Source organism: Puntigrus tetrazona, chromosome 7 (assembly GCF_018831695.1).
Source record: "Puntigrus tetrazona isolate hp1 chromosome 7, ASM1883169v1, whole genome shotgun sequence".
Taxonomy (NCBI): Eukaryota; Metazoa; Chordata; class Actinopteri; order Cypriniformes; family Cyprinidae; genus Puntigrus; species Puntigrus tetrazona.
In genome coordinates this window covers 22,422,071-22,448,365 of record NC_056705.1, presented here as the reverse complement: position 1 = coordinate 22,448,365, position 26,295 = coordinate 22,422,071, and the positions used below count along the sequence as shown (strand labels likewise).

Genomic DNA, 26,295 nt, shown 5'->3' with positions numbered 1-26,295 from the left:
TAGTGGAATTCTGGGTATCTCCATCTTCCCCAGCTCCTCAGTAAAACTCAGAGGATGTTTTATTGCATGGCAGCATTGAAATTGGCTGCTCAGCTATGAAAAAAGTGCCTAGTGGACAATTCTACTTACTTGAACTTGGGCTTCTCCTCTGTTATGAAAAAATAAAAAAGGGAGAGGGATATGTAACATGGTTAGAGAGTTTAAAACGAGCTCAGTCAACAATCAGTGGGAATTCAGTTAGCCATATCCATGAACATGACGTTACTCTTAGTAACAACTCAGTGCTGGTTTATTTACCTGAGCTCTAAGAACTTCTGAAAGTATGCTTACATATTAAATTACATATATTAATTTCAATCATTTCAGTAATGTTAATAAACTGGGTTAGTTAGAAAGTTGTGAAACATATAGGTATTTAAAACAAATGTAAAGGAATCCTTGCATAAAAATTCAGATCATAAGGTGCTTATAAGTACATGAGTATAAACAGACACAGATCTTCTGGCAAGTGGATCATTCTCAATCTTCCAAGAATGAACATACAGTAACAACAAAGACTTGCGGAAAAGATTCATCTTTTTATCCTTCATTCATTTTCCCATCTCTTTTGACTAACAGCATCTAAATCTAAGTTGTTATATATCTGACTAAACTCTGCAGGTGACCTAGATGAGATGTTTGAGCCATTGCAATATTTCGTAACTATTTGGCTTGACCTTCACACCAAAAGCACAAGCAAAAAGCCACATCCAGACCAGATATTTTCCAGAAGGAAATAAAAACTACCATCTTGTCCTCCTTCTTCCACTGGTGTGGCACATTCATGCAAAAAGAAGCAAAGCACAGAGCAATGTCAGCATTTCATATTCTTTCACCCTTGTTATTGACTTAAGGTAAGTTTTAACTGACACTTCAGGCCAGTTTACTATATCTCTCTCCATTCAGAATCTTATGTTGTAAGGTTTTGGACCCGATTTTAATGTGTTCCTTGCAGGCATTAATCCCTCCCCCATGCCTTCTTTCTAATCAGAAATCATAAATACAAGAAGATGACAAACATACCTTCCTCTTCATAGGCCTCTGCATGCATGAAGCGTTGAAAGCAAGAGTAAAATAGAGAACATTAATGTTGCTTTGTGTGCTTTTTGCTGCCCTAAGCAGGGCTGCGTGCTCACAAGCAGAGTTCAGCTGAGCGGACACTCAAATTGAGGTGCAAACTTATATTAGGAAACAATGACAGAAATCAATAATAAAAGCAAAAAAACAAAAATCACAATAAAGAAACATTCAGTTGAATTAATTAGGTAATCATTTTCAAAAGGACACCTCAATATGAGCAAGTCATTTAAAATAACATAAGCTAAACAACAACATATTGATGACCAACCTATATTATCATACATATTATCATATAAATTGACTGGTATTTCAAAGTGGACAAAAGTGCCTTAATACTGGATGTCGTCTTGTTTAACACTTTCATCATTTCACTTTTAGAAGTTATATTTAAATATTTAATGTTTCAGTATAGCTTAGTGTTCCAAAGAGAGTTCCAGTGTTAAGTTATTGAAATTAGATTAGCCCTTTTTGTCCATTTGAAAATTATTTGGAATATACTGACCAATTCGTAATCATTCCATGAATATAATGAAACAGCATAGCAACTGAAACAGCTGCATTTGTTGCAGAATTATTATAACGCATGCAATAGAATAGGGTCTTCTTCAAGATGCATCCTAGAGTAGCATTTTGCTGGCGGCAACTCAGAGACAGTTCTCAATGTTGAAAAGTGATCTGATAAGCGTCATTGCTGCACTGTAATTGGCAAGAGCAGGAGCTGTAGTGGGATCATTTATTATCAGCTCAGGCCTCTAGTGTTGGGGAAGCTACTCCAGATATACAAAAGGAAGTACACTGAAGCATTTTAAGGTAATAGGCAGGGTACTTTTAAATAAATGTAAATGAAATCTGATCTGATGAAAAGATTCATTTTTGCAATAAAAGCAGATCTACCTTAAAACTATGACAAAAGGTATTTTAATTAGTGTAATAAGTTTAACCTTGAACAGACAAAAAATAGCAATATTTAATGCATCTACAAAATGCTTAGCAAAAAAAAGTTGTTTTTGTTGAATCACTTAATTTGCAAGAGCAGTTAGAATGTTTTTTTTTGCTTGGTATAATAGAGAAGAAAAAAAAGGGTAACCTAACGCCCTCAATTGTTTTTTTTTTATATCTTATATAACTGAAAAAGCTTGTTTGTTTCCCAACACTGCAGGCCTCCTGCATCCACCCTAAAGAAAGCTGCATTTTAGGTGTGACGAGCACTACGTCTTTCAGAGTTTGATCATTCCAGCTCACTCCCGACTGGTCAGCAAGTGAATTCGAATTGGAAAATATTCCTTGTTTATGACGGATGGAAATTGTCCAATTCTGATAAATAATTCAAATGCACAGCAAGGGACTGAAATGGCATGGATCTAAACTCTGTCACCATTTGGTAATACCACACCAGTCTCATGGTGGGCCTGAGTGAAGAGGAGGTACCGCCAGTAGTGGTTAAAGATTTGTTGGGTCGGGGAGAAAGGTACTACTGGGGAACTACATTAATGTAGCTGATTTTTAAGTAGCAGATGAGGTGCGCTGCCTGTTTTTAGTTGTTTTGGAGAAAATGGGAAGGATGAATGAATATCCATGCCACATACCTTCCTCATGCACCTCTGGTTCTGGCTCTGGTTCTGGTTCTGGCTCTGGTTCTGGCTGTGTTTCTGGCTCTGGTTCTGGCACTGGCTCTGGTTCTTGCTCAGGCTCAGGCTCCGGTTCAGGAGCTGCCTCTGGGGCTACCTCTACCTCTACTACCTCTTCAGCTAATAATACATGCAGCAAGCAACCAGGGGAAGGAAGGTTATCAACAGTTAATGCGTTGCAGAGGAGGGAGCATTCAGAAATGGGCGATTATGTATTGGTTAAAGTGAGAAAGAGAGAGAAAGTCATGTGTGAAATGTATAGGTGGCTGAGAGGATGCACATAGCGCGAGAACCTGTTATGAAATGATACTACACCAGGATTCCACATGCCAAATAAAATACCCACAACAAATGACTTTGCTTTTCCCTGTTTGCCAAAGCCATCAATCCTAATAATCTAAAGCCAACTCTAACTACATTGTGATTGATAGGAAAATAAACTAGAATAAATTTCACACCTGATGCACAGATAAAATCCACATACTAATATCTGAAAAACACAGACAAGGCATCAAAACAACAGTTTATTTTAATGACCTTTTTAGCAGCCACACAATTTAGAACCTCAGGTCTCCAGAATCTGGAATATTCCAATCTGCTTTATGAATTCTGCTTAAAAGGTCATCAAAGGTCATGGCACCCTTCAAGCTGTAGGGGGCAGCACATGTTGGTTAGCTCTGGTTAGATTTCCTACCATATGTACGATTAATATGCTTATGTTTTAGTTTACCTTATGATGAGTTAAATGAAAAGGTTGACATTTGAAAGGTTCTTGAATTAGATAAATTAAAAAAAGAAAAAATTAGTTAAGCAAATGACTTTCTGATTTCAGTTAATTATTTTATTTGATTTAGTTACAGCTTACTGCAGACAGTGTCAGGCATTTTTTAACGAATAAGGGAACAGTGTTGAATTAGTATAATGAAAGACTAGTTAATTTCCAAATCCTCTTGGATGGTTTGGTTGTTGTGGTGGTGTTTATTTATTTGTTTGTTTATTATTTTACCTCCTTCTTCGAGCTCTTCATATGCCAGAAAAGAAAGCAGTAAAGGAATACAAAAATTACTAAATGCTTTTTCTTTTTCTTTTTCTTTTGACACTATTGGAATTGGAATTAAACATCATACATTAAATGCATGCTGAGCCTTTTTGTGTTGGTGTTCTGTGGAGTCAGTGTTCCGATCAGAATCACAATTATTATGGCCAGTTACTGTACATTTGTAAAAGGAAATCCTGTAAATGAATAATTTGGTCTGATCTCTGACCACTGTAGCCTCACATGAGCATTCACCTCAGAGAACACCAGTAACATGAGCATCATTAATACTGCCCCCAGCCACTGCATGCGTTTGGCATGTTAGCCTTCAGAGGTGTTCTTAAAAAAGCTCTCTGTGGCAGTGGCAGAAGGCAGTATGCTGGCATGAGATTCATGAAACAGCTGCCAAACAGTAGATGGCACAATATCAGTCACTACAAGCAAATTCAGGGCACTCTTGCATTGGATATATATTTGAAATATGTGTTTTTTATTAATTAATTTATAATGGTAAATAGAGCAAAGCCAAACCTGCAAAAAATATAACCAAGGCTCTCACTGATTCTAAATATAATCAAAGTGACTGCTGACATACCAAGAAAACACTGATGCTGACTGTAAAATACATATACATCATTTTTTTAATAAAATGGAATTGTTGATTTGACACGTGTACACATGACAGACTTGAAAATCCTGGCTAAGGCATTTTTTGGAACAAATTAACAGTAATAATAACAATAAAAAAAATAATAATTCAAATCTGGTACTTACCTTCGACCCCACTGGTTGAAGAGAGGGAAAGAAGATGTATCATTATTTTGTTTTGCCCATAAATTATGCACTGTAAATTTTATTCCATCAAATGTCAGAATACTTACACGTCCTCTGTGTCGGACATGATGACAGGGAGCTTTAGACCTATATGAAGCGGACAGAGAGAATGTTTGCAATTGTTGTTTAGACTTTGCTTTGTTCCACTGCGTGACAGGGTTAATTACTAGCATGACAGGTGTGAAAGGCACCTCAACATGCTGAACATTTTAGGTAACTTGTAACATTTTATGACATCTTTTCATCCAGTTAACTTAAAAAACACAGCTGTATGTCTGTATTTGCTGAAAATGTACTGTTCACCTCTAAATTTTATCACAGCAAAATTAATCTGACAGAATTAGAGTTTAAAGCAGATCTTCAACAAAAAGGAGCTCTGCAAAATAAACAAACATACTAAATAATGCCTTTTAAATGTTTTTAAATTTGTAGGTAATATTGAAAAAATCTGACAGAAAAACAAATGTGTGTGCATAGGTTTGGCTATAACTGTTAAGACCAAATTCAACAGTATTTCCTCTCAAATAAAACAATAACATAAATTAGCCAAATGCATTATACGCAAAAATGTCAACTGAATTATTTGCTATAAGCTTTTGGGTATGATAAAATAAACATCGCAATCTTAGTATAAAAGCTATTTCATATACCAGATATCGTCACTAATAAAGCTTCAGAAATGTGTGTGTGTGAGTGAGCTATGACTCATATCTCCAGCACAGCTGCAGAAGCGTTTGGAGATTAACACATGATCAGATTTCCCAGCATCAGCTCTCTCTCTTTTTTGACAGTGAGGCTCTGGTCCTGACAGCCCTGCCTTATGTGGGCATGACTGTCTGCTTACAATATTATGAGCCATTAAAGGAAGGAATGCTAGATTATTTATGTGTTTCTTTTCTGACATGAATCAAAAAGTGAACACCACACCGAAACAGAACCGGTAGAATGTACAACTACAATATCCATAGAATTAGCGTCAAAATGGCAACTGTCTAGTTTGTATTTGAGAAATCATTAGAGCATTGTTCTAATGCTACCACCCTGTTTGTGCTAGTATCTGTTGTCAGCTGTTCTTTGTTAATCCTCTATTGTCAATGCTATCATTAGTTGTGATCTACATGATGGGACAAAGAGGAAGCCAACAATGTGTAAATCCTAAATTGCATTGTGTTGGCCTTAGTATGTTGTCTACAAAGTTCCACGCTGAGACAGAACCATCCCATTTACAGAAGTGCCCACACCCACCCTTCAAATGATCAAGGCCGTCAACTGAGGGGAAATCTGTTAGCATATGCCATCGCAGTTCATCTTTTACAACAATAATTTATAACACGTGAGAGAGGAAATAATACCAAATAGCAGAAAATGACTCAACAATTTTAACAATTTTAACCCTTCCATAATGCTTACAAGAAAAAAGCACCGTCAATTTGGAGCGAAGAGAAAAAAACTCTCCGCTCAGCCTTATCTTTACACTTCTGAAGATAACAAACCTTTAAACTCTTACCTCAGAAAAGCCGAAAAGAAGAGAGTGTCTTGATGGCGAAGACGGGCTGCAAGGTTCTGCAAACCTTGAAACTTCTTAAGTCCTTGACTTATACTGATACTTGATCTTCTAAGGAGTCTCATTGGCTGAGGAGCTAATGTGGGGGGAAGGGAATCTGGACCATAAGGAGACCCACAGAATGTGCTGGATGAAAGGACGATCAGATTTGGAAAGCTGAGGCACCCAATCGCTATATCTGTCATAGCACAAGGCAAGCAAAAATAAGCCCAAGTTAAGAGGGAGAGCATGCTAAGGGTCTGAGGCTCTTTTAAAATCTGGCTGTTGTAAACAGAGGGACACAAAATGTCTTTGTGGATGCTGTCGGGAGCAGGGCACAGGGGTGACGTCACAGTCCTTGTGGACTGTTGAGACAATACATGCACAAATCTAAATTAGTCGAGATCTTCATCTGTCTTAAATTGGATCATTATTTGTACACACCTATGCTGTTGTCCACAGCAGTGATTCTGTGTGGAGCACGTTTCACCAAGAATACAATGAAAAAAATCAACAATAAAAGTGCCTCAAGTGTGTACACCAATCAGTGAAATGAAAACTAAAGTCTATGTTTAGGTTTAATGTTTTGCATGATGCAGCCTCAAAAATGAAAATTTAAGTAATTAATCCCAGTGTAGAAATGGTCTACTAACAGTCAGACACAATTCATTTATTATACAGGTGAAAGGGTCCAATTTCAGGGGAGACTGAAATAAAGGCAGGGCTATTTGGCTAGTCATGTGAGCTCAACATGTCTGCCCCCATGTGGCGACCGGCTCCAAGGCAAATAAAACAGCTTATATTTGGCCACTGATTAGTGCAGGTGTCCTTAACTCTGGCTCTGGAACTCACCTGAACAAGCTAATCTTCAGCATTACTAGAAAGTTACTATGTGTGTTCGATGGTGTGTGACTAATATACCACAAGATCGAATCACTCCCACAGTACTTTGATGTCACACAACGACTGGACTGTAAAGATCAACTTAAAGTCGAATCACACCTATGGCAGATGAGTATGATAAAAGTTGGAGCTAAACATTTGCTAAATGCACCTCATACAACCGGTAGATTTTAATATCAAACTATACAGATTATTTGTCTAAACTTCTACAGCATATCAGTTGTTCTTGTTTGGATTTGAAAATTTACATTTGTCCACCATAGTTTGTAGATTGAATACAACGTGCAAATAATGATAAGAAATCCTGGTTCTTATACAGCTCTTTTATAAAGTAAGGTTGTTTGGTCTGTACTCGAGTGTCTGTTCACACCTGCCCAAAAGATCGCACAAAGGTGGGAAATGATCTTGGTTTTGAGTCAATCAAACTAAACAAGACCGGTGCAAATACACCCTAAAATTAAAATGTACTTTTACATAGACTGTGACTTTGCTTCTTTATGCTGGTTCAGATGATATTTTTGACTTAATAAAGGCCAATATTATGGCTGCTTTTTATTTTGAAAGACAAAAAAAGTGTTGTTTTACCTTTAGTACGGATGTATCTCTAACATCCATACAGTACCTAAATCTACACTCATGCAGAACATATCAACAGACTTGGACAGACATGTTAATATTACAAAAGCATATCATACCAATTCCACGTGGTCTTCAAAAGAGCTGTAGCATTTGAAACTGCATGAAAAGATAGCTAAAGAGAAGCAGACTTTGGATAACCTAACGTGTGCACCGGGTTTCAGGTGAAGTGGAAACCCCCTGCCTGGTTACAGTTCACTGGCTGTCAGAGCGCAGCTTGAATTCAGGGCGAGGAGTTTTATTTTTGGCATGGAAAAGGGGTAGGTCACCATGTCCTGTTGCTCTGTTCTACTAATCTTCCCCCAGCACACTCGGAGTTGGACCCTACAGCTGCACACTTAATTGCACAGCAATACTTGCACAGGTAAAAAAAAAAAAAATGCAGTTTAACTTTCATGAAGTGTGAGTGGGATCTTTTATTGGATGTCTGCTGCATGGCTCTGTGAGAGACATTAGGCCTCGGCTTCTTGTGCTGACTAAAGTATCAAAGTGTCTGCTTTAAAACCACTGAAAGCTGCTTTTGTCATTTAACATATTTGTTTGACATATGTAATATTTACCAGTTTATGGCCTCAATGCTCCTTGTATTTGTACAGTACTGCAGTAATTGATATTCATCTTATATCTTTTCATCTTTTTTTTTTTTGCAGATCAGGATCATCTCTTTTCTCTAGATTTATCGTAAGTGTTACAAATGCTATCAACACTCATCATACCTGAAAGAAAATAATTTTAAAATATATTGCAGTCTCAAGCCTCTTTATTCTGTTAAGTTGAGGAACAGGAAATCAGGCATGTCTCGGGTCTCTGCACAGATCTCATACAGGTCTAAGGAAAGCATGTACTCACATTCTGTAGACCCTAGAGCAGTTTTTGTTAATCAACCAGGGAATTAGGTCACAGAGGTTATATAATGCAATGTAGTGAATTTTGAAATGGATTCTAATGAATATATCAATTAGTGTCATCTTCATGTCCTACGCTCTTTTGTGAGAATTGAGGCTGGGGTGTTTATCTTTCCAGCCTTATTGTGGCAGCAGGATGTGCAGTCTTTCAGCGGGCAAAAATAAAACATAGGGCAGCTCATGATCACATTTCAGCGACACTACTGCCACACAGACACTAGAATACATTCAGACACCAAAGTAACCTAGATACCAGTGAGTCACATACTGTATTTCCTTGCAATATTCATTTGCTGATATTCTTTGTAATTTAAATTTGGTAATTTCTGCCATATTATGCAAGTGCCATGCAAGCTTATCAACCTGATTTAACAGAGGTGGAAAACATACTTCTTTGCAGGATTACTTGTTGTCGTTAGAGTATTCGTTAATACCTGTGTAAGATATTGAAGATATGGAACTGAAGAAAACAGATTTTCACTAGTATTGACAAAATGACAACATTCACAGAAAATTATTGTTTTATTAATTTTTTGTGACAATTACATCTTCCACTGCACAGTCACTTGGTGATTGGTTTACATGTGAGGACTGTGTAATGCTACTTAATGTTATTCACTTATATGGAGAAAATATAAACAAATCTGAAAGATATTACACAAATGAGAGCAGAATGGTGAGTTACAATGTTCAGGATTAAGCTTAAACAAAAATAAACTTAAACTTATTTAAACAAAAACAGAACTTAATATTTAATCCAACATTTAAAAAAAATTATAATTCGTATATAGCACTTTGTGCCACTGGTTCAGAGATGACAGTTCAGATTATTGTCTGATTCCCTCTTCCAGACTACATTCTGTATTTAATACTGACTGGTGTTGTTCCTCCACCTGTACTAAACACTTACTGAATTGAAACACTCTGACATAATACACATGTAAGTGGAAAAATGCATTTGTTTAGACAAAAATCAGGACAGTGGCTCTCCAGTAGCAGACACCAATTATTTAAGGTTTGACACATAAATGAGATGTTATAAAAGTAACTTAAAAACCCCACAATTTTTTTTTCGTCATTAACATACTTGTTTCCAAATATATCACTTGTCCTAATAATTCTGTCAGTTGTACTTGTTTGTTTTGAATTGATTTTCTTCATCACTTAAATCATTCAAAATCTCTAAAACAATTAAAACAAGTTTTCAATATTAGTGGGTTTAAATTTTGTACAGTGCAATAACTGAAGAACAATGATCACATCAGCACCCTGTCTTCAGACATCTTTGTGATTAGCAGCCAGCTAAATAAAGAGAGAGAAAAACCATTTGAAAACAAAACAGAAGTCATGAATCATGTGATATATATATATATATATATATATATATATATATATATATATATATATATATATATTTATTTTTTTTTTTTTTTTTTTTTTTATGTATTTATTCATCACTTAACAAAAAATGTTTTGCAGCTTAAATACATTTATATATTATGTATATGCATTATCCCAATTACTGGAATCCAAAGGAGTGAAATTTACAGTTTGTGTGGAAAAAGAAAGATCAAGTTTAAAGCCAAAGTTAGCATTCAGTCTGACCTGAAGTTTTATTTTTAATACCAGACATCTATTTGTGGCTTGTTTTTAATGCAGGTGTTGAAATGCTGATGGCTTTAAGTTATGGTAGTCAGCCTAATCTGCTTCCACAGCAGTACCCCCCTCCTCTACTGCCAAAACCAGGCCGAGACAATGCCCGCCTGCAGAAACTTCTGAAGAAAAGCGCCAAAAAGAAAGTCGGCTCTTCCTCTCAGACACCCATCCCATTCAGGTCGAGCTTGTCGCCAGTCAATGAGGCCAGCCCTGATCTGGAACACAGTGAACACTCCACCCCTCCAAGGACTCCAGAAACCCCTCTCTTCAGCAGGACCCTCGACTCTCAATATCCCTCCAGTAGCCCGTTTTACCGTCACTCCTCCTCCCCATACTTATACCCTGCCAACAGCTCACACTACAGCTCTACGCCCACACTGTCCGCTCAATTGTACTCTTACCCTGCCCGATCACTGGAGCACCAGATAGCACCTCTATACACATGCTCATCTATCCTTTTTGATGATGACACAGAACAGGCCACAGACGCTGACCAAGATACGGCCTTTGAGATAGCCTATAGTCAAATGCTTCAGTCCAGTTCCTCAAGAGAAGGGACGATGCATGGCACATTTGGTGAACTACAGACCTATCAAGCCCCAGTACAAATACAAGCTCCCCCTCTGGCTCCAGTTCAACCTCCCGCTCCAAATTTGACATCGGTCTGTGCGCCGGGTTACCAGACACAACCTTCAATCTCTCAGGTTCCAGTGAGCCAATCCAACGGGGAAGGATATAAAAACGTTGCACCTGCACCCATTACTCACACACCTCTCATACATAATCAGCTCATGGAAAGAGCTGGGTCACACGTCAAGACTTCCACGACAGAGAAAATATCTGCTTTTCCACAAACGAGGATTTATACTCCAAAAACTTCCTTTTATGAGATATCAAAACCACCTATTCAGGACTCCTGGATACGTGGTTCAACTTTTCAAGGAGAAGTACTATTTAATGCAAAAAATCCTGTGATAGATGTTAATCAAAATTCAGGGATGCTATCTGAATCTCAAACACCTTCTAGTCACATAAATACATATCTAAGCCCAGTTACCGGGGCAAAAAGACCTGTTCTGGAGGCCTCTACAGATAAGCAGCCCTTGTTTGCATTTGACTCTACATTATCCAACACAATGGTCTCTACAGAAAACCAAAAGGGGATCATACCTCAAAATCACTGGCTCCAGCCTTCTTCATTGACTAGTGTAAAAGCTCAAAACGCAGCTGTTGATCATGATGATGCCTTGAAAAAAATTGCTGTGGATAAAATAAAGAATTCCATTCCAAATGGTGTTGTGTTCACCACAGGACTAAAACCGTTCATTTCTAATGCCTATTCTGAGGAATGCTTGACACCAAAGATTTCTAAATGTGAAGTTTCCCTATCTAAGACCCTCGCTGAAGCTAGAAAGGCAAGCTCTAGAGCATGTGAGGTGCTTACATCTACAGTTCCACAGGAGTATCCAATAACTATGACTAAAACTGAAACCTCAGAAACCTGTATAATGACACCAGGCAAGGCTGTTCCAACAGATATAAGTCAGGAGATGTCCATGCCTGTACTCTCTGAAAGCTATCAAACAATAAATACGCCTGTATACTGGTCACCAAGACCACCAGCACGCTTCATTGGCAACCAGAGGCCATGCCAAAATGATACTAACATCCCTAAACGAAAGTCAACATACTACGGTTTGACACCTGCTGAATATGTTGCTTATGGTGGAATCAAAATGAATTCACATGGTGATCCTTCTGTATCTAAACCTGAAGCACCAGAAGATTTAAAAAATGTGACATGTGAGAATTACAAATCTCCAGCTCAAGAAAAGTTCAGCATTATATCTGATTTCAATGCAGAGAAATCCTCAGAGGCTTTACAAGCTTCAGTGGCTGAGCTGCCCTCACAAGTCTTGATGACAAACCAAACAGAGGTACAAATAACTGACAAAACTGAAATACAAACAATCAATAATTCCACTTCAGAAATATCAGTTCAAATTCTGAAGGAGCAAGAGACAATCCCTGCAGTAAAACCAATGACTCCATCTTTAAATCCTGAAGATATGTACCATAGGCTTCAAACTACACCTTTAAGAATGGCTATAAACCCCACTCCTGTAGCAGAGGCTCCTAGACAACTAAATTCAGGGTCTACAGACATCACCATCCCTCCTTTTATAGGAGAGGGGAAAAAAATTCCAACTTACCCTTTTCCCTTGGTACAACCAAATATTCCAAATCCAGATATAACCGGATTGCTAAAAAAGAACTTCTTGTCGGTTCAAAATATCCCACAGCAAATGGTGCTGTCAGAGAATGCACACAGATCTATATATCCAACAGAAAGCTTTAATCCTGCATCAGTGAAAGCAACGCAATTTCAAGTTTTTGCAAAACAAGAGCAAAAATCCATATCATGCTTATCTAAGGGTTCTTTAGAAACCCATCAGACTTATTCTGCTGTCTGCAACACTTCTAATACTATCAATACAGGTAATGAACTTCGCAATATCATAAACACCAAAAATGAAGGTTTCAATAAACTCACAACAAACTCAACCAATGTCACAGACTCTAGAATGCCATCTGCAGACACCAGAAGTTACACTAAGGTCCCTCCTGATATTAAACCTACAGACCTCTCAAAGCCAGAAGAAACTAAATCTACAGCTCACTCAACGTTAGGTGCATCTATCTTTACAGCTCCCTCAAAGACAGAAATATCCAGACCTGGAGCCTCATGTATGTCTAAAGCAGACAATTCTGATGTTTTGCCCAAACCAAACATATCTGATCCTCCAACTCCTGCTAATAAAGATATATTTAACCCTCCAAGTCACTCCAAACCAGAGGCATGTCAACATGCAAATACATCTAAATCAGATATAGCTAATCCTGTAGTTTACTCTAAATCAGCAGCAAATAAAACTGCAGTTTTAATAAACCAGAATTCAACACCTCCCTCATTGAAACCCAATACTAAACTCAATCAAACCCCTGAAGAAACCAAAAGCCAGCAGATGCAGAAACAAGACAACGATGTGCAATTTATTCCAAGCCCTTTAAACAAAACAAACAGATCATTCAATGTCCCCTCAGATGCACAAATATTTTCACCTACACCTAACAATGAAGTCCCAGTCCTGGCTTCTAAACCAGACAAGAGCAAAGAAGGATTACTACCCCTAAGTGCCAATTTAAAAAAGCCAAATCCATTGACAGATTTAGCATCAGACTTACAGGACTTAAATAACACAAACACTGATTCCAAAGCTGCAACTAAAGTTACAGTTGAATCTAAATTAAGCAATTCAACAATGCATCACATAAATGTAAAGGAAATGATCAAACCGTCAAATATTGTGCACCAAGAAACCAAATCGAATATGGAAAGTGTGCAGACCAAATCCATAAATTCAGTTACTCAAAAGCCTTTACCGTCTACAAATATGAAATCTCTTCGAAAAGCTCCAAGTGTAGAAAATAGTCTTGCTGCCATGCTTCTTAAGGCTGCCAAATCTTTACCACTTTCTTCATCTGTAGAAAGCTCGGCAAAATCCCAGACTGAAGCCAAAGCATCTAATATGGATGTGAAGCCACAACGTGCTCAGGATTCAAAAGCTGATTCTGTCACAGATGCTAAAGTCAAAGAGTTGAAGTCTGATACCTCAAAACCTTTCAAAAAGTGTTTGAAAGATTCATTAGCAAAGGAAAAACAAAATGAGGCTGTAGCCACTCAAGATGACAAGTTTACCAAAGATACTCTTTCTAAACCCGCATCAGATGATCAGAAGAAGCAAAATGATGAACCAAAGAGTGCTCCGAAACCCAAAGGTCTGAAAGCTAAGCTCAGTGGTTGGACAAGGCTGAAAAAACACATGGTCGTTGAACCTGAGGCCCCCAGTTTTCCAGAGTATGAGGTTGAGAAAAATGCCCAGAAAGCAGATATAAATATAAGTGGTAAAGACAAGTCCGGAGGGGCTAAAGAAGAATCATCGAGAGGACTGGATGTGGTGAAAAAGAAAGATGAGCCCAGGGCAACAAAAATGTGGGATGCTGTACTATTTCATATGTTTGCAACAAAGGAGAACATCATGAAGCAGATACAAGGCAACAAAACTGAGGATGAGCAGAAAAAATTAGAGAATGATGGTCAGATAGTCCCATCCTTCGTCCATCGCCTGCCCATTCTTCTCTACAGTCCGCGGTTTGATGCCCGGAAGCTGAAGGAGGCGGCTGCGAAACCTCTCAACAAAATTGCTACTGCTTTTGAAAGAGGGCTGCTGCAGCGCAAACAGAAAGATGAAGAGCCGAAAGACTTCAACAGAACAGCCAAAGGATTTGGTGCATCTACAGAAAAAACAGCAGATGTTTGACTGCGTTTCAAATGTACAGGTGGTTTTAAGTACAATTATGTAGCTTTGTAGTAATGTACATTTATTTCATGAAATCAACAACAGTGAGACAAATAAGCTATGCACATGCGCTCTGCTGTGAGCAGTGCAGTAGGGGGCTGGTCAGCAGAAATAGAGGCCTAGTGCATTCCTGCATTGAGAGGCCAACTGATGGGTGCAGCTGTTCGGGATGTGGCGAGTGAGGAAGTGAGCAAGGACTGAAAACGTAATGGTGAGAATGATCAAAGAAGGAAAGTGGCTCAGAGTGCGCCGTGGCATCCGAGGGGATGGATGTTGGGTTTAGGTTTGCTTCACGTCAGCTGAGCCGGGTGGTGCGAGCAGACATGTTTAGAATAGAGAGCTTCAGAATGTGACGTTTTGAGTGGTGTCAAGAGCCAGAATGAGCTATGACATGATGGTGCTGTTCATATTAAAAAAAAAGGTATGAGGGAAGAGTGGTAAAATACAACTAGAATATGATAAACAAAAAATCTAAATCTCAAGATGCTGATCATGGAATAAGACATGTATCATGATCCCTGTGTCTTCTAAAAAATAGTTCAATGTGTGATTTTTATTCACTTTTTTAAGCTTAAAACCAGGGTTGGATGTTTTCATACATCCATTTCTAACAAAATGTTGCAAGTGATTTCATGCTTACAGATTAATTTCCTGAGCAAGATTATACTGACAGCAGGCATGTGAGATTTACAGAATACTACCCAGGACTGCTGGGGGGGAAAACTCTTTATAAGCTGGTAATTATTGCAGCCCTTACACTTCCGGGATCTCTGTTGTAAAACCCAACCGACTGCCTTGTCGTGCCCTTTACTCACGCCACATGCACATAGCTCAGAGTATTTCAACCTTGGCACAGTTCTGAGACTTATTTCTGTATACTACTGCAATTGGCTACAAAGACCCTAGATAAAAGCAAATAAGCATTTGCACGATAACAGCAAGAAACCACAATAAACAATTTTTAACAATGAATCATCATACACTGCCAGACCTTGTACACCCATAAAGTACTTTAATCTAGCTATATGTATGTACGTTTGTTTTTATAGATGTAATGTACAGCACATTATCATATTTTAGTTACTTTGGTATGAATTTCTATGAAGCATGAATAACGTCTGTGTAGTAATGAAAACGCTGAGTTTATATTTTGTTATTTTGAATAAAAGATTTTAATAAAGTAAATTTCTTACTTGTTCTTCAGTTTGAGTCTTTATTTATGAAGATCTTCTCATATTTCCCGTGCCCACTTTCAACAAATTTGTACCTTTTTCCAGCCAGACCCTGAAGGTCAAAAAGAAAAAAAAAAAGTTAAGAGGATTTAAGTATTACTTAATCTATGGTAAGTTTCTGTGAGGTTGTTTCTGTAAATGTTTCAGTAAGTTTGATCATGGTTTAGTACCATGAGGAGTCATAATGTACCTTTGCATTTGGTTTATCCTGTGGTGAGGCATCACCCAGATTCTCCCACATGGATTTTATGTTACGCACCTCACCAGCCTTAACATCCTGACACTAACACACACACACAAAGTAAGATAAAGTTACAAAAGATTAATTTTTAATCTTACTGCAAAAAAATCAAAAGGGTTCATCTATGTTTAGATCGTAACCACTAGATGGCGCCATTAAACCACAAGCTTGTTTCAGAGATCTCTCCCATCACATGACTTGCCACAGCATGAACTTTAACCTTACAACATCTTTCATATTTTCTATTGATTATATCCAGCTAAAACCTATAAGTCAAAAACAAACAAACAAAAAAAAAAGAGTCAAAGCAGACATTTTGAAACTCTCAAAGCATCAATCTCAAAGAGTGAAAGAGTGCAAAGAGTGAGACTTTTTTTAAATAGTCTAAAGAGGAAAAAAGAGATAGGAACTGTTTACCTTCCTGAAAAGGATGAGAAGAACATCAGACACAAGAAAAGTGTAAAGAAGAGAACTAAAGATGAAGAAAAAGAAGATAGAGGGCACAACAGATTCAGAAGGAAATTTACTATTGGCTGTTTTCAGAAATTATGCGATTAACATTCAGACACTTGTATATCATGTAAACTTACAGCTGCTTTGGAGGAGGGGCTTTTGTTGCTGACGTCACTGTTTCCTTTCACCCATTGGTTAATTAGATCTGCCACACCCACCTTCATCCCCTCTGTGTCCTGAATCAGAGTAATTAGCCATCATTTATTTAATCAAATACTTACCTATTCACTTTTTAGAGTCACGCCAGAATGATGAAGAATATGTAACATATCTGTGCACAACATGACTGTGCACTCATCTCATAAGGGAACAGAAATTCAGCTACAGCAATTAAACAATCACTGATAACACTATGTGAGTCTGTGTCAGTGAAGAATCTGGTGAAATGAGAATTCTGTCGTTCTAAATCTGTATGACTTTCTTCTAAAACAACTAGCACCCTTTTATCAATTTTAAAGCCTAAATACATTTACCTGAGGTAAAAAGCTAAATGTAGGTTTTTAAAGTAAACTACACCAGAGTCGCGTGACTTTAATTTCACCATCACCAAACTACCAACAAGTTTTCACTTAAAAGGTACTTTCCCTGAAAGTTAGCAAGGAGGAAGACTAGTGATTAAAACGTTTATCAACTGACAACATCTGTACCGCTAAATTACAACTTTGTTACCTGTCAGTAACTCCTTTTTCAAGACAAGTAAAAACTTGTTGTAAAATAAAATGTAAAAATATCAATTCAAAAGACATGTTAACAATCATACTGTTTCCAGATATTGACTGACAAAAATGTTATCTTTGCAATAGTCTATGATTTTCACTGTATGGCTAAAGAAAATTCTGAATATAGTATTTATTGAGAATATATTATTTAATGGTTTAAAGAAAAAAAGAAAGTCATACAGGATTAGCATGACGTGAGGTAAGGGTAAATTTTTAGGGTGAGCTATTCCTTTCACATACATGACAAAAAGTGTTTAAACAGTATAAACAGTAGATGATCAATGTATGATCAACTGTATAAACCTTGGAGCAAACAGCCTTTGCTGAATTCTGATTCCAGGCTTCTCCCGCCTCAAACAGGGTCTTCCGAGCAGATACGGGTTCTGGTGGTGTTAGGACGTCCATAACTTTTACTAAATTGCCCTCTTTACAAGACTCCTGCACAAACACAACGAAACACACACTACTGTATGACTTGAAATATGACGTTATCTGGGACATATTAAAAAAACACCTGCTTGACTCTGCAATAAAAGCACAGTAACACCTGGTTCCACAATACCCACATTTGCCATGGGGCTCTTAAATGTTTCCTGACAGTTAGGTGGCGGGAAAACAGAACGGGCTGAAAACAACAATGTTCGAGCGTGTCAGCATGACTAAGAGAGGAAGTGCCTGGACATGCCGGGTGTCTGAACAGCAGGGAGATCAGTGATAAACACCAGAGCAGGTGAATGTAAGCACTGGGTGTGGTAATAACAAGAGTGTGTGCATATGAATTCATGCAAAAGCAGGTGCATTTACAGGTTTAACTATGAAACTGAGCTTATACAAGTGCACGTGAAGGTAATTCACCTCAATGGCATGGTTGTACTGCTCCAGTCTGCCATCTAACTTCGAGATGATCGTGGGAGGCTGGGTCTTCTTTATGCTGTTCCTGTTTTTACAAGCAGATGCAACATTACTAAAGCACCACTGTTCTTTCAAGACACAGACCATCTCAGAACAAGCGTGAACATGAAGTGCACTATGACTAATACAGTGGTTCAAGATAAACAAAGGCACTGTGAAGCACACTGTTTATATTACATACAAGAAAGAACAATGTGGAAAAGAATACCCCGGTGATAAATTGTATTTTGAGACTGATACACGCACAAAAAGAAAAACGACTAAACCAATCCTTCATCATTTCATATTTAGTGAATAGGCAAAGGATACATAGGAAAAGAAACATGTCATGTCACGTCTGCCTGACTGGAAGGTGAACCGTGTTTCAAACAGTTGTTCATTCATGAATGAATCATTCATGTGTGGTGTTTAGATCAAAGAGAAAACACTGATGAACCCATGATGTCATACCATAGCACAGAAAAACAATAATTCACCCCTGTTTATTCTCACATTCAATACTATGAGGGGAATTTTTTCTTACAATCATGCAGTAAATCACCTGTGCCCTTTCTTCTCAATGTGTATGTGTGTTCCAGAAGTCTGCTTACTTTTTTTTGATGGAGCGGTTTAGGGACTCAGTCCTCTCGGTAATCTGTAGATGAACAGTAAAAGAACATTTTTCAGTAAACAGATTCAGAGTATTTGAGACTCTTTACAGTACTGAGCATGAAAACGCTTAGGGCAATATTTTGTGCAATGTTTCAAGACAACAGGCAAAAAAAAAAAAAAAAAGTGAAATACAGTGCAACTTCATTGGGTAACAGATGATGATTGCACAAAGTAAGCCATAGTCTGTCAAAACTTTGAGCCAATGCTGAAGGGCAGTTCAGCCCATTGATGTTGTAAGCAGATTTATTTCATAATTTAACTTGGGGATTTGTATCTGGCTGTACATATACTTCTCTTGATCCTGTAAATTCCCGTTGCCCTTTATTTCAGCTACAAAAACTCTCAAGACCTTTAAAGATTCATTTTTGCTATCAAAAATACAAATGAAAAAAACAGACATATTGTGGACTGTGGTGGGCGCCATTATTCTGATGACGTCACACGGTTTCACTTGGTGAACAAGACAACTCAGAATACACACCTCGAAAAATAAATTACTGATATGATGATCACAGCAAATGAAAGAGCTTACAGGACGTGATGGTTATAAGCATATGCTTAAACCAAATGCCGTACCATGATTTTTTATCCCCACAAGTAGTCCAAATGCCCTGGATATCGAAGGAAATCCACGAGAAGAAACATCCTAACGGGAAGGCATAGCATTTCTATGTTCTTACGGTAGCTGTGGTCTACTAAAAGAGTCAAAGGCATCAGAGCTAAAGTGGAGAGGACAAAGAAACGGTCTTTAGGAAGTTTTTATTTGTTTACATTATATGTCTTCCTATTAATTTGCCTGACTCTTATTGCTAGGAAAATGACTAGGAAAGTCATGTATCGCTTCTCTTGTTGCCCTTGTATATCACAACCAATGGTATCTCAACAGAATTGGATTTTCTGAACTGTTTATTCTCAGTTGTCTTGTGGTAAAAAGCTCACCGAGTGCAACCATTCGACGCCATCGACACATGCACATAAAATAATGCCACCCCCCCCATAGTCCAGAAACTTTTTTTTTTTTAAATAACATACATGTTTCATGGAGTTCTATTACATATTTCGGTGAGACACATCATTTACATTATATTAAGCTATTATTATTATAACACCTGGGGATCCCTTTAAAATGGAACTATTATTTTCTCAAACATAACTATCTGGGGCATACTGATACAGTCAAAAATGTATCACTAATTGCTTGAGATGTACAGTGTATCAGGATTAGTTTTATCGGACCACCGCAAAAGTAAGATGAAAGGAAACGTGACAATAGACATGAACAGAACAAATGCAAAACAAAGCCACAGCTCTATAAAGCAAAGTTAAGATGCATAGTAGCCGACATACATAAGCACTCTAACATACAATGTGTGCTGTCATGCACATGCACATATTAAGCAACTCACCGAGCTTGTACCTTCTGATTGCCACTCCTCACCCTCAGCCTGAAACCAGCAAGCAACACACATATACACACACACAAAGCACCTCAGCAATGTAAAGCAGATGCTTCATGTTCTGTCATCTTTCTGCCTCAACCCACACCACCATTGCAAGGAAAAGATTAGAACCAAACAGCACATGGAAGACGTCTGAGTCACGCAAACAGCACATGGAAGATACTGGATACAATTTCAGAGGGAAAGGGAATAGTTCACGCAAAAATTTTAATTCTGTCATCTTTTACTCCCCCTCAAGTAGTTCCAAACCTGTTCGAATCGACTTTGTTCTGCCGAACACAAAATAATATATTTTGAAAAAAGTAGGGGACTACTTTCATAGTAGGGGAAAAATAATATGGAAGTCAATGGTAAGCCAAAATGATGACAGTGATGAAAGTAAATGATGACGGAATTCCTTTTTGGGTGAATGAAATATAATAAAGTATTATTTATTCCCTTTATAAACAAGTTTTCTTCATAGGGCTATTACCTCACTATAATGTAGTTTTTTTTTTGTTCTATTATCATTGGAGACATTTGTTGATTTGGGGACAAATGTTGGAGACATTTGTTCCAACTTGAACAAACAAGACCACCCAGACCCTGCAGAGGTGTTTAGTCCTGCTACTGGACCACCTTCCTGCAGTGTTAGTTCAACCTTCCTGACTAGAGGTTTTTAGCAATCCTGAACAAAGTCAGTCTGAATAAAGAAAGATTGCAACACCACTGAGCTGCTATTACAGACATGCTCCTCTCCACTTAAATAAGGAAATACTGAATTCTCAAAAACAGCTTGCCAAACTCACATTTAAATAATAATTAAAAAAAAAAATCTCACATGAACTGTCTGATGAATATTGTTTTCTAGGAAAACCACACCCACATTGATGTCATGACCAATTGGTGATTGTCAGTTTATATCATTCATAGTAATATGAGGTAACCGTCTTAACACATACACATATGCTATTGTCCTCCAAGGTCTTGATTTGCTGGTTCAGGTGGGTGTGTTTAATAAGAGTTGGAGTTAAAGCCTGCAGGACACCCTTTACCCAGACCAACACGTGCAAAACACATGAATGCACATGTCATTAACTCATTTTCTCTATAAGAGACTATAACTCTGTAACTTCTCTATAAAAACACCAATCATTGCAGATACTGTTCTGCAGTTAAAAATTGTGAATCAGATAATAATGCCTAAAAGCAATTACAAATAATTAGATGAAATGAAACTAAAGTATATTAATGTTAATTTTAACTCTATTTAACAAGCATGTGTGGTATCGGTAATGAATCTAATGACGATGATGCCCTGCTTACCATGTAGGAGGGGCTCCTGGGGCTGAGAGGACTAAAGGGCTCCTCTGGATCTCCACTGGATATACTCAACCTCTTCAACTTTTCCATCACATCCCTCCTCTTCCTCTCTCGCTCCTCCTCTCTCATTCTCCTTTGCACCTCCTCATGAGTCTGATCTCCAGCGTCTCTGTGCTGCTGGTTCTCCTCATTGCTCTTCACAAACATCTCCTCAGACACACTAAAGACAACAAGATTAAGAAAGGGCAACAATCCTTAACCTCACATGAATTTGAATTTGTTTTACCTTTCTGGACTGCTGACAGCTGCTGAATCGACTGAAGAGTCCATGTTGCTCTGTATCTTGAGTTCTCTAATAAAGATTAAACAGGCTGAACTCAGGAAGGACATTTGTTCTGGGGAAATTGCAAAACCTACCTAGTTTCTCATGTTATTTCTCAACACAGAGCCAGTATCGACATAACACTATTGCTGCCCAATCATTGACACATTCTTTTCAAACGGTTCTCCTGCAGTGTGCTAAGGATGTTGCACTGTATGGGTAACTCTTACATCGTACGATAGATGCTGATACAGAAATGTTTTGTCTGATACAAATCTTCATATTAATTCAATCCAGCTACTGAGTTTGTAAGGCTTTTGAGTGATTCATTCGAAGAATCAAATCAACAGAATCATTTTGCAAGCAGATTATTCCTCTTCCTGTATATTTGTGTTTGCGTGTTGCAAACATGCCACACCTTGTCTATATTTCACTGTACATACATGGCCTTTTAATATCACAGCCACTGAAAAATGTCAACTCATATCCATATCTCAGGTTTTGTCTTGAAGCTATTGGCATATAATTTGATGCATTTCCACAGAATCCCTTGTAGAAATAAAAAATGGCAATGGAGTATGATGTTGGTGGGATACTGGATGAATGGTCATGATTGACGAGTGGTATAAGCAGTATCCTAGTTGCTTAATATTGTGACAGACTGGAATAGGAGAAAGAGCTCCTTGCAAACTGTCATTTAGAGATTTAAAGTCATTTGAAACATAACCTAACTCTCATTCCCTCAACAAGCAATACTTCTCTTTTTCAGATGTCCATTTCCATCCCTAAATACATCAGTAAATAAATATAATTATATAAACATAACAATAAAGCATATTTATTTTCTAAAGTCAAGATCAGTTTAAGCTTGCAGTAGCTGTAACTGTATATACAGTTACATCTTGTTGATCTTGTTGAAATGTGCACCTGTCTATGCCTGTACCTGTCATTTGTTCTCCTCCTCTCTTGTCCATTAGTACTGTATTGTCTCCCATTCTGTTGGAGGAGGACTGTGGAGGTGTAGGAAATCTTCATCTCTGCCTTCATTTCTCTCTGTGAGTACAGCAAATTCAGAAGCATACATTAGCCACTTGAAAGACTGCTTGTGATGCATGATTATATTTAGGGTTCAAGGGCAAGATGTATTAAATAAGAATTGATGTACTTGTTCTTGTATCTTGTGCCTATGCCTTCTTAAATATCATACCCTCTCATCTGTGCCGAAGCTCTGATTTTGTTTTTTCCAGAAAGATGACTCATGACCTTTCACCCTTCTTGGATCGTCCTCCTTCACACACCACCGTCCAGCCTCTCCCTCCTCCCTCTCTGCTGTCTTAATGTTCTCCCTGCTGGCACCCCAGTTTTCATCGTCACCTTCCTCATCCAGGTTTTGCTGGTTTGAAAGGGGGTGTCTTGTCTGTATGAATGGGGCGCTGTCATACGCATTTCTATCATGCAGTTTGCTTTGTTGAGCAGAGCTGGAACTGAGCTGGAGTTTTGAGTGACGGGAGCCGTTGAGATGTGTTTCTTCATCTTTATGGTCCATCTGTCCCTGTTTGCGCTTGCTGAGATGTGTCCAATCACTGAAGCCTTCATCTTCTTCCAAAGAGGATGGACAGCTTGGAACCAGATCGTTCTGACTCCTAACATACAACAAAACACAGAAATGCCTCTCACTGGGATGTGACTGGTTGAGTATGTTTAAATAGAATAGAATAGAATAGAATAGAATAGAATAGAATAGAATAGAATAGAATAGAATAGAATAGAATAGGTGTGGTCTTGACATTTGCACATAGAAACAGATTAACAAGCACACAAAGAAGAAGATTGAGAAAGTTGGCTTAAGCCAGATTCTGAAGGTTGTGATTCCATGGAAACAAAACAAACACACACAGAGTACAGTTTCTTCTGTGTATTTGATAAAGACTAGAGTAAGTAATTTTAGGTTTTGAAACTAACTGGTTGTCCAGAGTCAGTGCAGTGCGGGGGCTGCCCTGTGGGGTCATAGGAGGCTCAGTAGAGGAACTGGCTCTTGCACGCCGTCGTCGTTCTCTCTCAATTTCTTCTGCATCCTCCAGACTGCGCTGAACAGTGATTCTGCATAGTAACAATTCATATAGCACAAATTAGTATTAATCCTAATCATTTCAGAAAGAGATGTGTATAGCTAAATCATGCATGCTGCATTTGTGTAGACTTGTATACAGTATGCTGTATTATATATGATCTTACTTTGCAATGAAAATCTTTAGACAGTCATTTGCAACTGATCAAACAATAATACATCACCAGAGGAGGGGTCATCTGACAGAAGGTAGGGTCAGGGATGGACAGGAAGTAAGTCAAACATGGACAGGAAGTGAACGGTTCACAGTGACAGGAAATAGCTCACTGCCTTCCTTTACAGGGGATTATATTACGAGAACTAAACAAAACAAATGGGACAACTAATTCTGCAGAGAAACAACGAGTATTTACAACAATTGTGGATGATTACTAGACACTTTTATTCTTCTTTACAGATCAGAAAATATATCTGTGCTTTTATCAATGAAGACTGTATAAGCTTATAAGATTATATTACACATGCCTCCGGGAGCTGAAGCGCTGTTTGCAAATATTTTCTATAACCTGTCCTAAATGAACAACAAAGGCACGCTTTGTTACTTTATATACTGACACCATTTATCTTCTGTGAAATCCAAGCCAGAAAATAAAACAAAAGAAACAACACCATAATTTGAGCCAGTACAATTTTTTTCTTTATTATTATTCTTCAAAGATGCGTGGCATTTTTATGCATTATACTTTTTTTGGTATTTTTTGATCAAATAAATGCAGCTTTGTTAATCAAAAGGGACTTCTTTCAAAAACACCAAGAAAAACTCTTACTGACTCAACCTGTGATTCTAATTTAGACCCGTGACCGTGAAATAAATCATCAAACAATATTCTGAATATCTTTAAGTAAACAGTCCATCTTAATTTCAGAATCAAATTAATTTACTCATAAACAAATGAAGGAAGAAAAACACATAGTTCAGAGTAGTCAAGTTCTTTTAACAACCAACGTTCTGCTTAAACAGAATCTGTTACAAAACATTTTGAGTAAATGAACGTAGCCTTAATCTATAATACTGATAACAACTGCACTCTTTCCTTTGTTGAACAAACCGGCTGGGTGGTGGAATGGCTCAAATTTTCCGGCACAGTTTAGAGGAGCTCTGGGTCCTAAGGGCAGAGTGGGAGGGGGCCGCTGCTCTGTATCACAGATCCAGCAGATTTAGAGCAGGGGGTGATCTGATGATGTCACCACCCTCAGGAACATTCCAGTAATAAAAGAAGCTATTGAAGCCTGTCACTGCCGTTTCATATGATGTCATGAACTGACTCACCATGTGCCGTGTGAACAACAGCCATCTAGGACGGCTTCGGGACAGATTTAACTTTAACTACAGACACGTTATCATTTCATGACATCACTCATAACTATCTGACAACACAATCATATGCACTCAAAACCTCGGGGCAGCCTGATGATTTGGGTTTCACTTGATACGCACCCATTAATTTTTTGACTGTAGAATTTGTATGAAATATTAAGTGACTGCAAAACAACCCACGAGAACTTTAACCCTTCCCCTGAACACCCTGAAGACCAGATAAACAGCAGAAAGAAGTCCTTTTCTGTTTCCCCTCTTGACCCCTCTGTTCAGCCTGATAAATCCATCCTGTCCTAGTGGTTGTCCGGTGCTACTCAGCATTTTTAGATAACAGATCTTCACTATGAGCACATTAAGAGTTTAAAAGTCATGATTTAGGATATAAAAGTCAAGATTTAGAAAACAGGATTTCATGAACTGCAGCGCAATCAGTTTAAAGGCAAAGACCAGTGTGATTCTGAAGACCAAAGACTCTGACCAAATGGTCACAGACAAACGCATTCACACACACACACACACACATACATGTGAACAAATTAACATCATCTCACCTCTGGAGTTTCTCCAATCCTTTCTTGCTGGAATGTCGTCGTACAATTGAGCTGGACATGTTTTTGTTTTTCACTGATTCTCCTTACTGAAAACCCAGCAGCCTTGCTGTGACTGAAATGATGTTTGACTGTGTTTCTCTCCTTTCCTGTGAGTCCTCTAAAGGGTGTGAATGTGCTCCCCTTCTTTCACTGAGCAGGATTTAGTCAATCTCTCTCTCTTTCTGTTCCACTCACTCCCTTCCTCTGTCTCTCTCCATGTGTTTTT

At 38.0% G+C, this 26,295-nt stretch overlaps 4 protein-coding genes across 16 annotated transcripts in view; 2 read left to right on the top strand and 2 right to left on the bottom strand.

Annotated features, from left to right (window-relative positions):
• tnnt3b (troponin T type 3b (skeletal, fast)) overlaps nucleotides 1-6,258 on the bottom strand; it is an 11,340-nt gene extending 5,082 nt beyond the window's left edge. The window contains exons 1-8 of one of the 9 annotated variants that reach the window (XM_043243211.1): nucleotides 6,125-6,258; nucleotides 4,665-4,704; nucleotides 4,558-4,568; nucleotides 3,754-3,768; nucleotides 2,706-2,867; nucleotides 1,063-1,080; nucleotides 787-807; nucleotides 130-148 (exon numbers count right to left, since the gene is read on the bottom strand). In XM_043243211.1, coding sequence (XP_043099146.1) covers nucleotides 130-148; nucleotides 787-807; nucleotides 1,063-1,080; nucleotides 2,706-2,867; nucleotides 3,754-3,768; nucleotides 4,558-4,568; nucleotides 4,665-4,684 — 266 coding nt within the window. In that variant the 5' untranslated portion in view covers nucleotides 4,685-4,704; nucleotides 6,125-6,258. The remainder of the gene's footprint in view (nucleotides 1-129; nucleotides 149-786; nucleotides 808-1,062; nucleotides 1,081-2,705; nucleotides 2,868-3,753; nucleotides 3,769-4,557; nucleotides 4,569-4,664; nucleotides 4,705-6,124) is intronic. The other 8 variants (XM_043243210.1, XM_043243214.1, XM_043243212.1 and 5 more) reach the window with 8 other exon arrangements.
• lsp1b (lymphocyte specific protein 1 b) lies at nucleotides 6,226-26,295 on the bottom strand. 5 transcript variants are annotated; one of them, XM_043243206.1, is made up of 14 exons: nucleotides 26,031-26,295; nucleotides 23,996-24,133; nucleotides 23,241-23,676; nucleotides 22,977-23,086; nucleotides 21,998-22,063; nucleotides 21,715-21,931; nucleotides 20,356-20,394; nucleotides 18,889-18,932; nucleotides 18,242-18,323; nucleotides 17,690-17,824; nucleotides 16,745-16,843; nucleotides 16,104-16,196; nucleotides 15,875-15,965; nucleotides 6,226-6,359 (listed from the first exon to the last, which is right to left on the bottom strand). In XM_043243206.1, exons 1-13 carry the CDS (start codon nucleotides 26,087-26,089, stop codon nucleotides 15,882-15,884), a joined length of 1,602 nt encoding a protein of 533 aa, XP_043099141.1. In that variant the 5' UTR covers nucleotides 26,090-26,295; the 3' UTR covers nucleotides 6,226-6,359; nucleotides 15,875-15,881. The 5 variants fall into 5 exon arrangements, with proteins under 5 accessions (XP_043099141.1, XP_043099140.1, XP_043099142.1 ...); XM_043243205.1 differs by lacking the exon at nucleotides 6,226-6,359 and adding an exon at nucleotides 9,108-9,906; XM_043243207.1 differs by lacking the exons at nucleotides 6,226-6,359; nucleotides 20,356-20,394 and adding an exon at nucleotides 9,108-9,906.
• Nucleotides 7,927-11,577, top strand: LOC122347949. The gene is made up of 4 exons (XM_043243184.1): nucleotides 7,927-8,063; nucleotides 8,350-8,380; nucleotides 10,264-11,468; nucleotides 11,572-11,577. The coding sequence occupies exons 3-4, from the start codon at nucleotides 10,272-10,274 to the stop codon at nucleotides 11,575-11,577; spliced, it is 1,203 nt and encodes a 400-aa protein (XP_043099119.1). The 5' UTR covers nucleotides 7,927-8,063; nucleotides 8,350-8,380; nucleotides 10,264-10,271.
• On the top strand, nucleotides 11,431-15,868 carry LOC122347978. Its single transcript, XM_043243204.1, has one exon. It carries the CDS (start codon nucleotides 11,736-11,738, stop codon nucleotides 14,640-14,642), a length of 2,907 nt encoding a protein of 968 aa, XP_043099139.1. The 5' UTR covers nucleotides 11,431-11,735; the 3' UTR covers nucleotides 14,643-15,868.

Bases quoted from the DNA above. Each gene is read 5' to 3' on its own strand.
- LOC122347978 (XM_043243204.1), top strand. From the start codon at position 11,736: ATGACTAAAACTGAAACCTCAGAAACCTGTATAATGACACCAGGCAAG.
- LOC122347949 (XM_043243184.1), top strand. From the start codon at position 10,272: ATGCTGATGGCTTTAAGTTATGGTAGTCAGCCTAATCTGCTTCCACAG.
- lsp1b (XM_043243206.1), bottom strand. From the start codon at position 26,089: ATGTCCAGCTCAATTGTACGACGACATTCCAGCAAGAAAGGATTGGAG. The intron at 18,933-20,355 runs GTGAGTTGCTTA...GTTCATCTACAG, and splicing joins AATCAGAAGGTACAAGCTCG to ATTACCGAGAGGACTGAGTC. The intron at 17,825-18,241 runs GTGAATTACCTT...GTGTTTGTGCAG, and splicing joins AGTACAACCATGCCATTGAG to GAGTCTTGTAAAGAGGGCAA.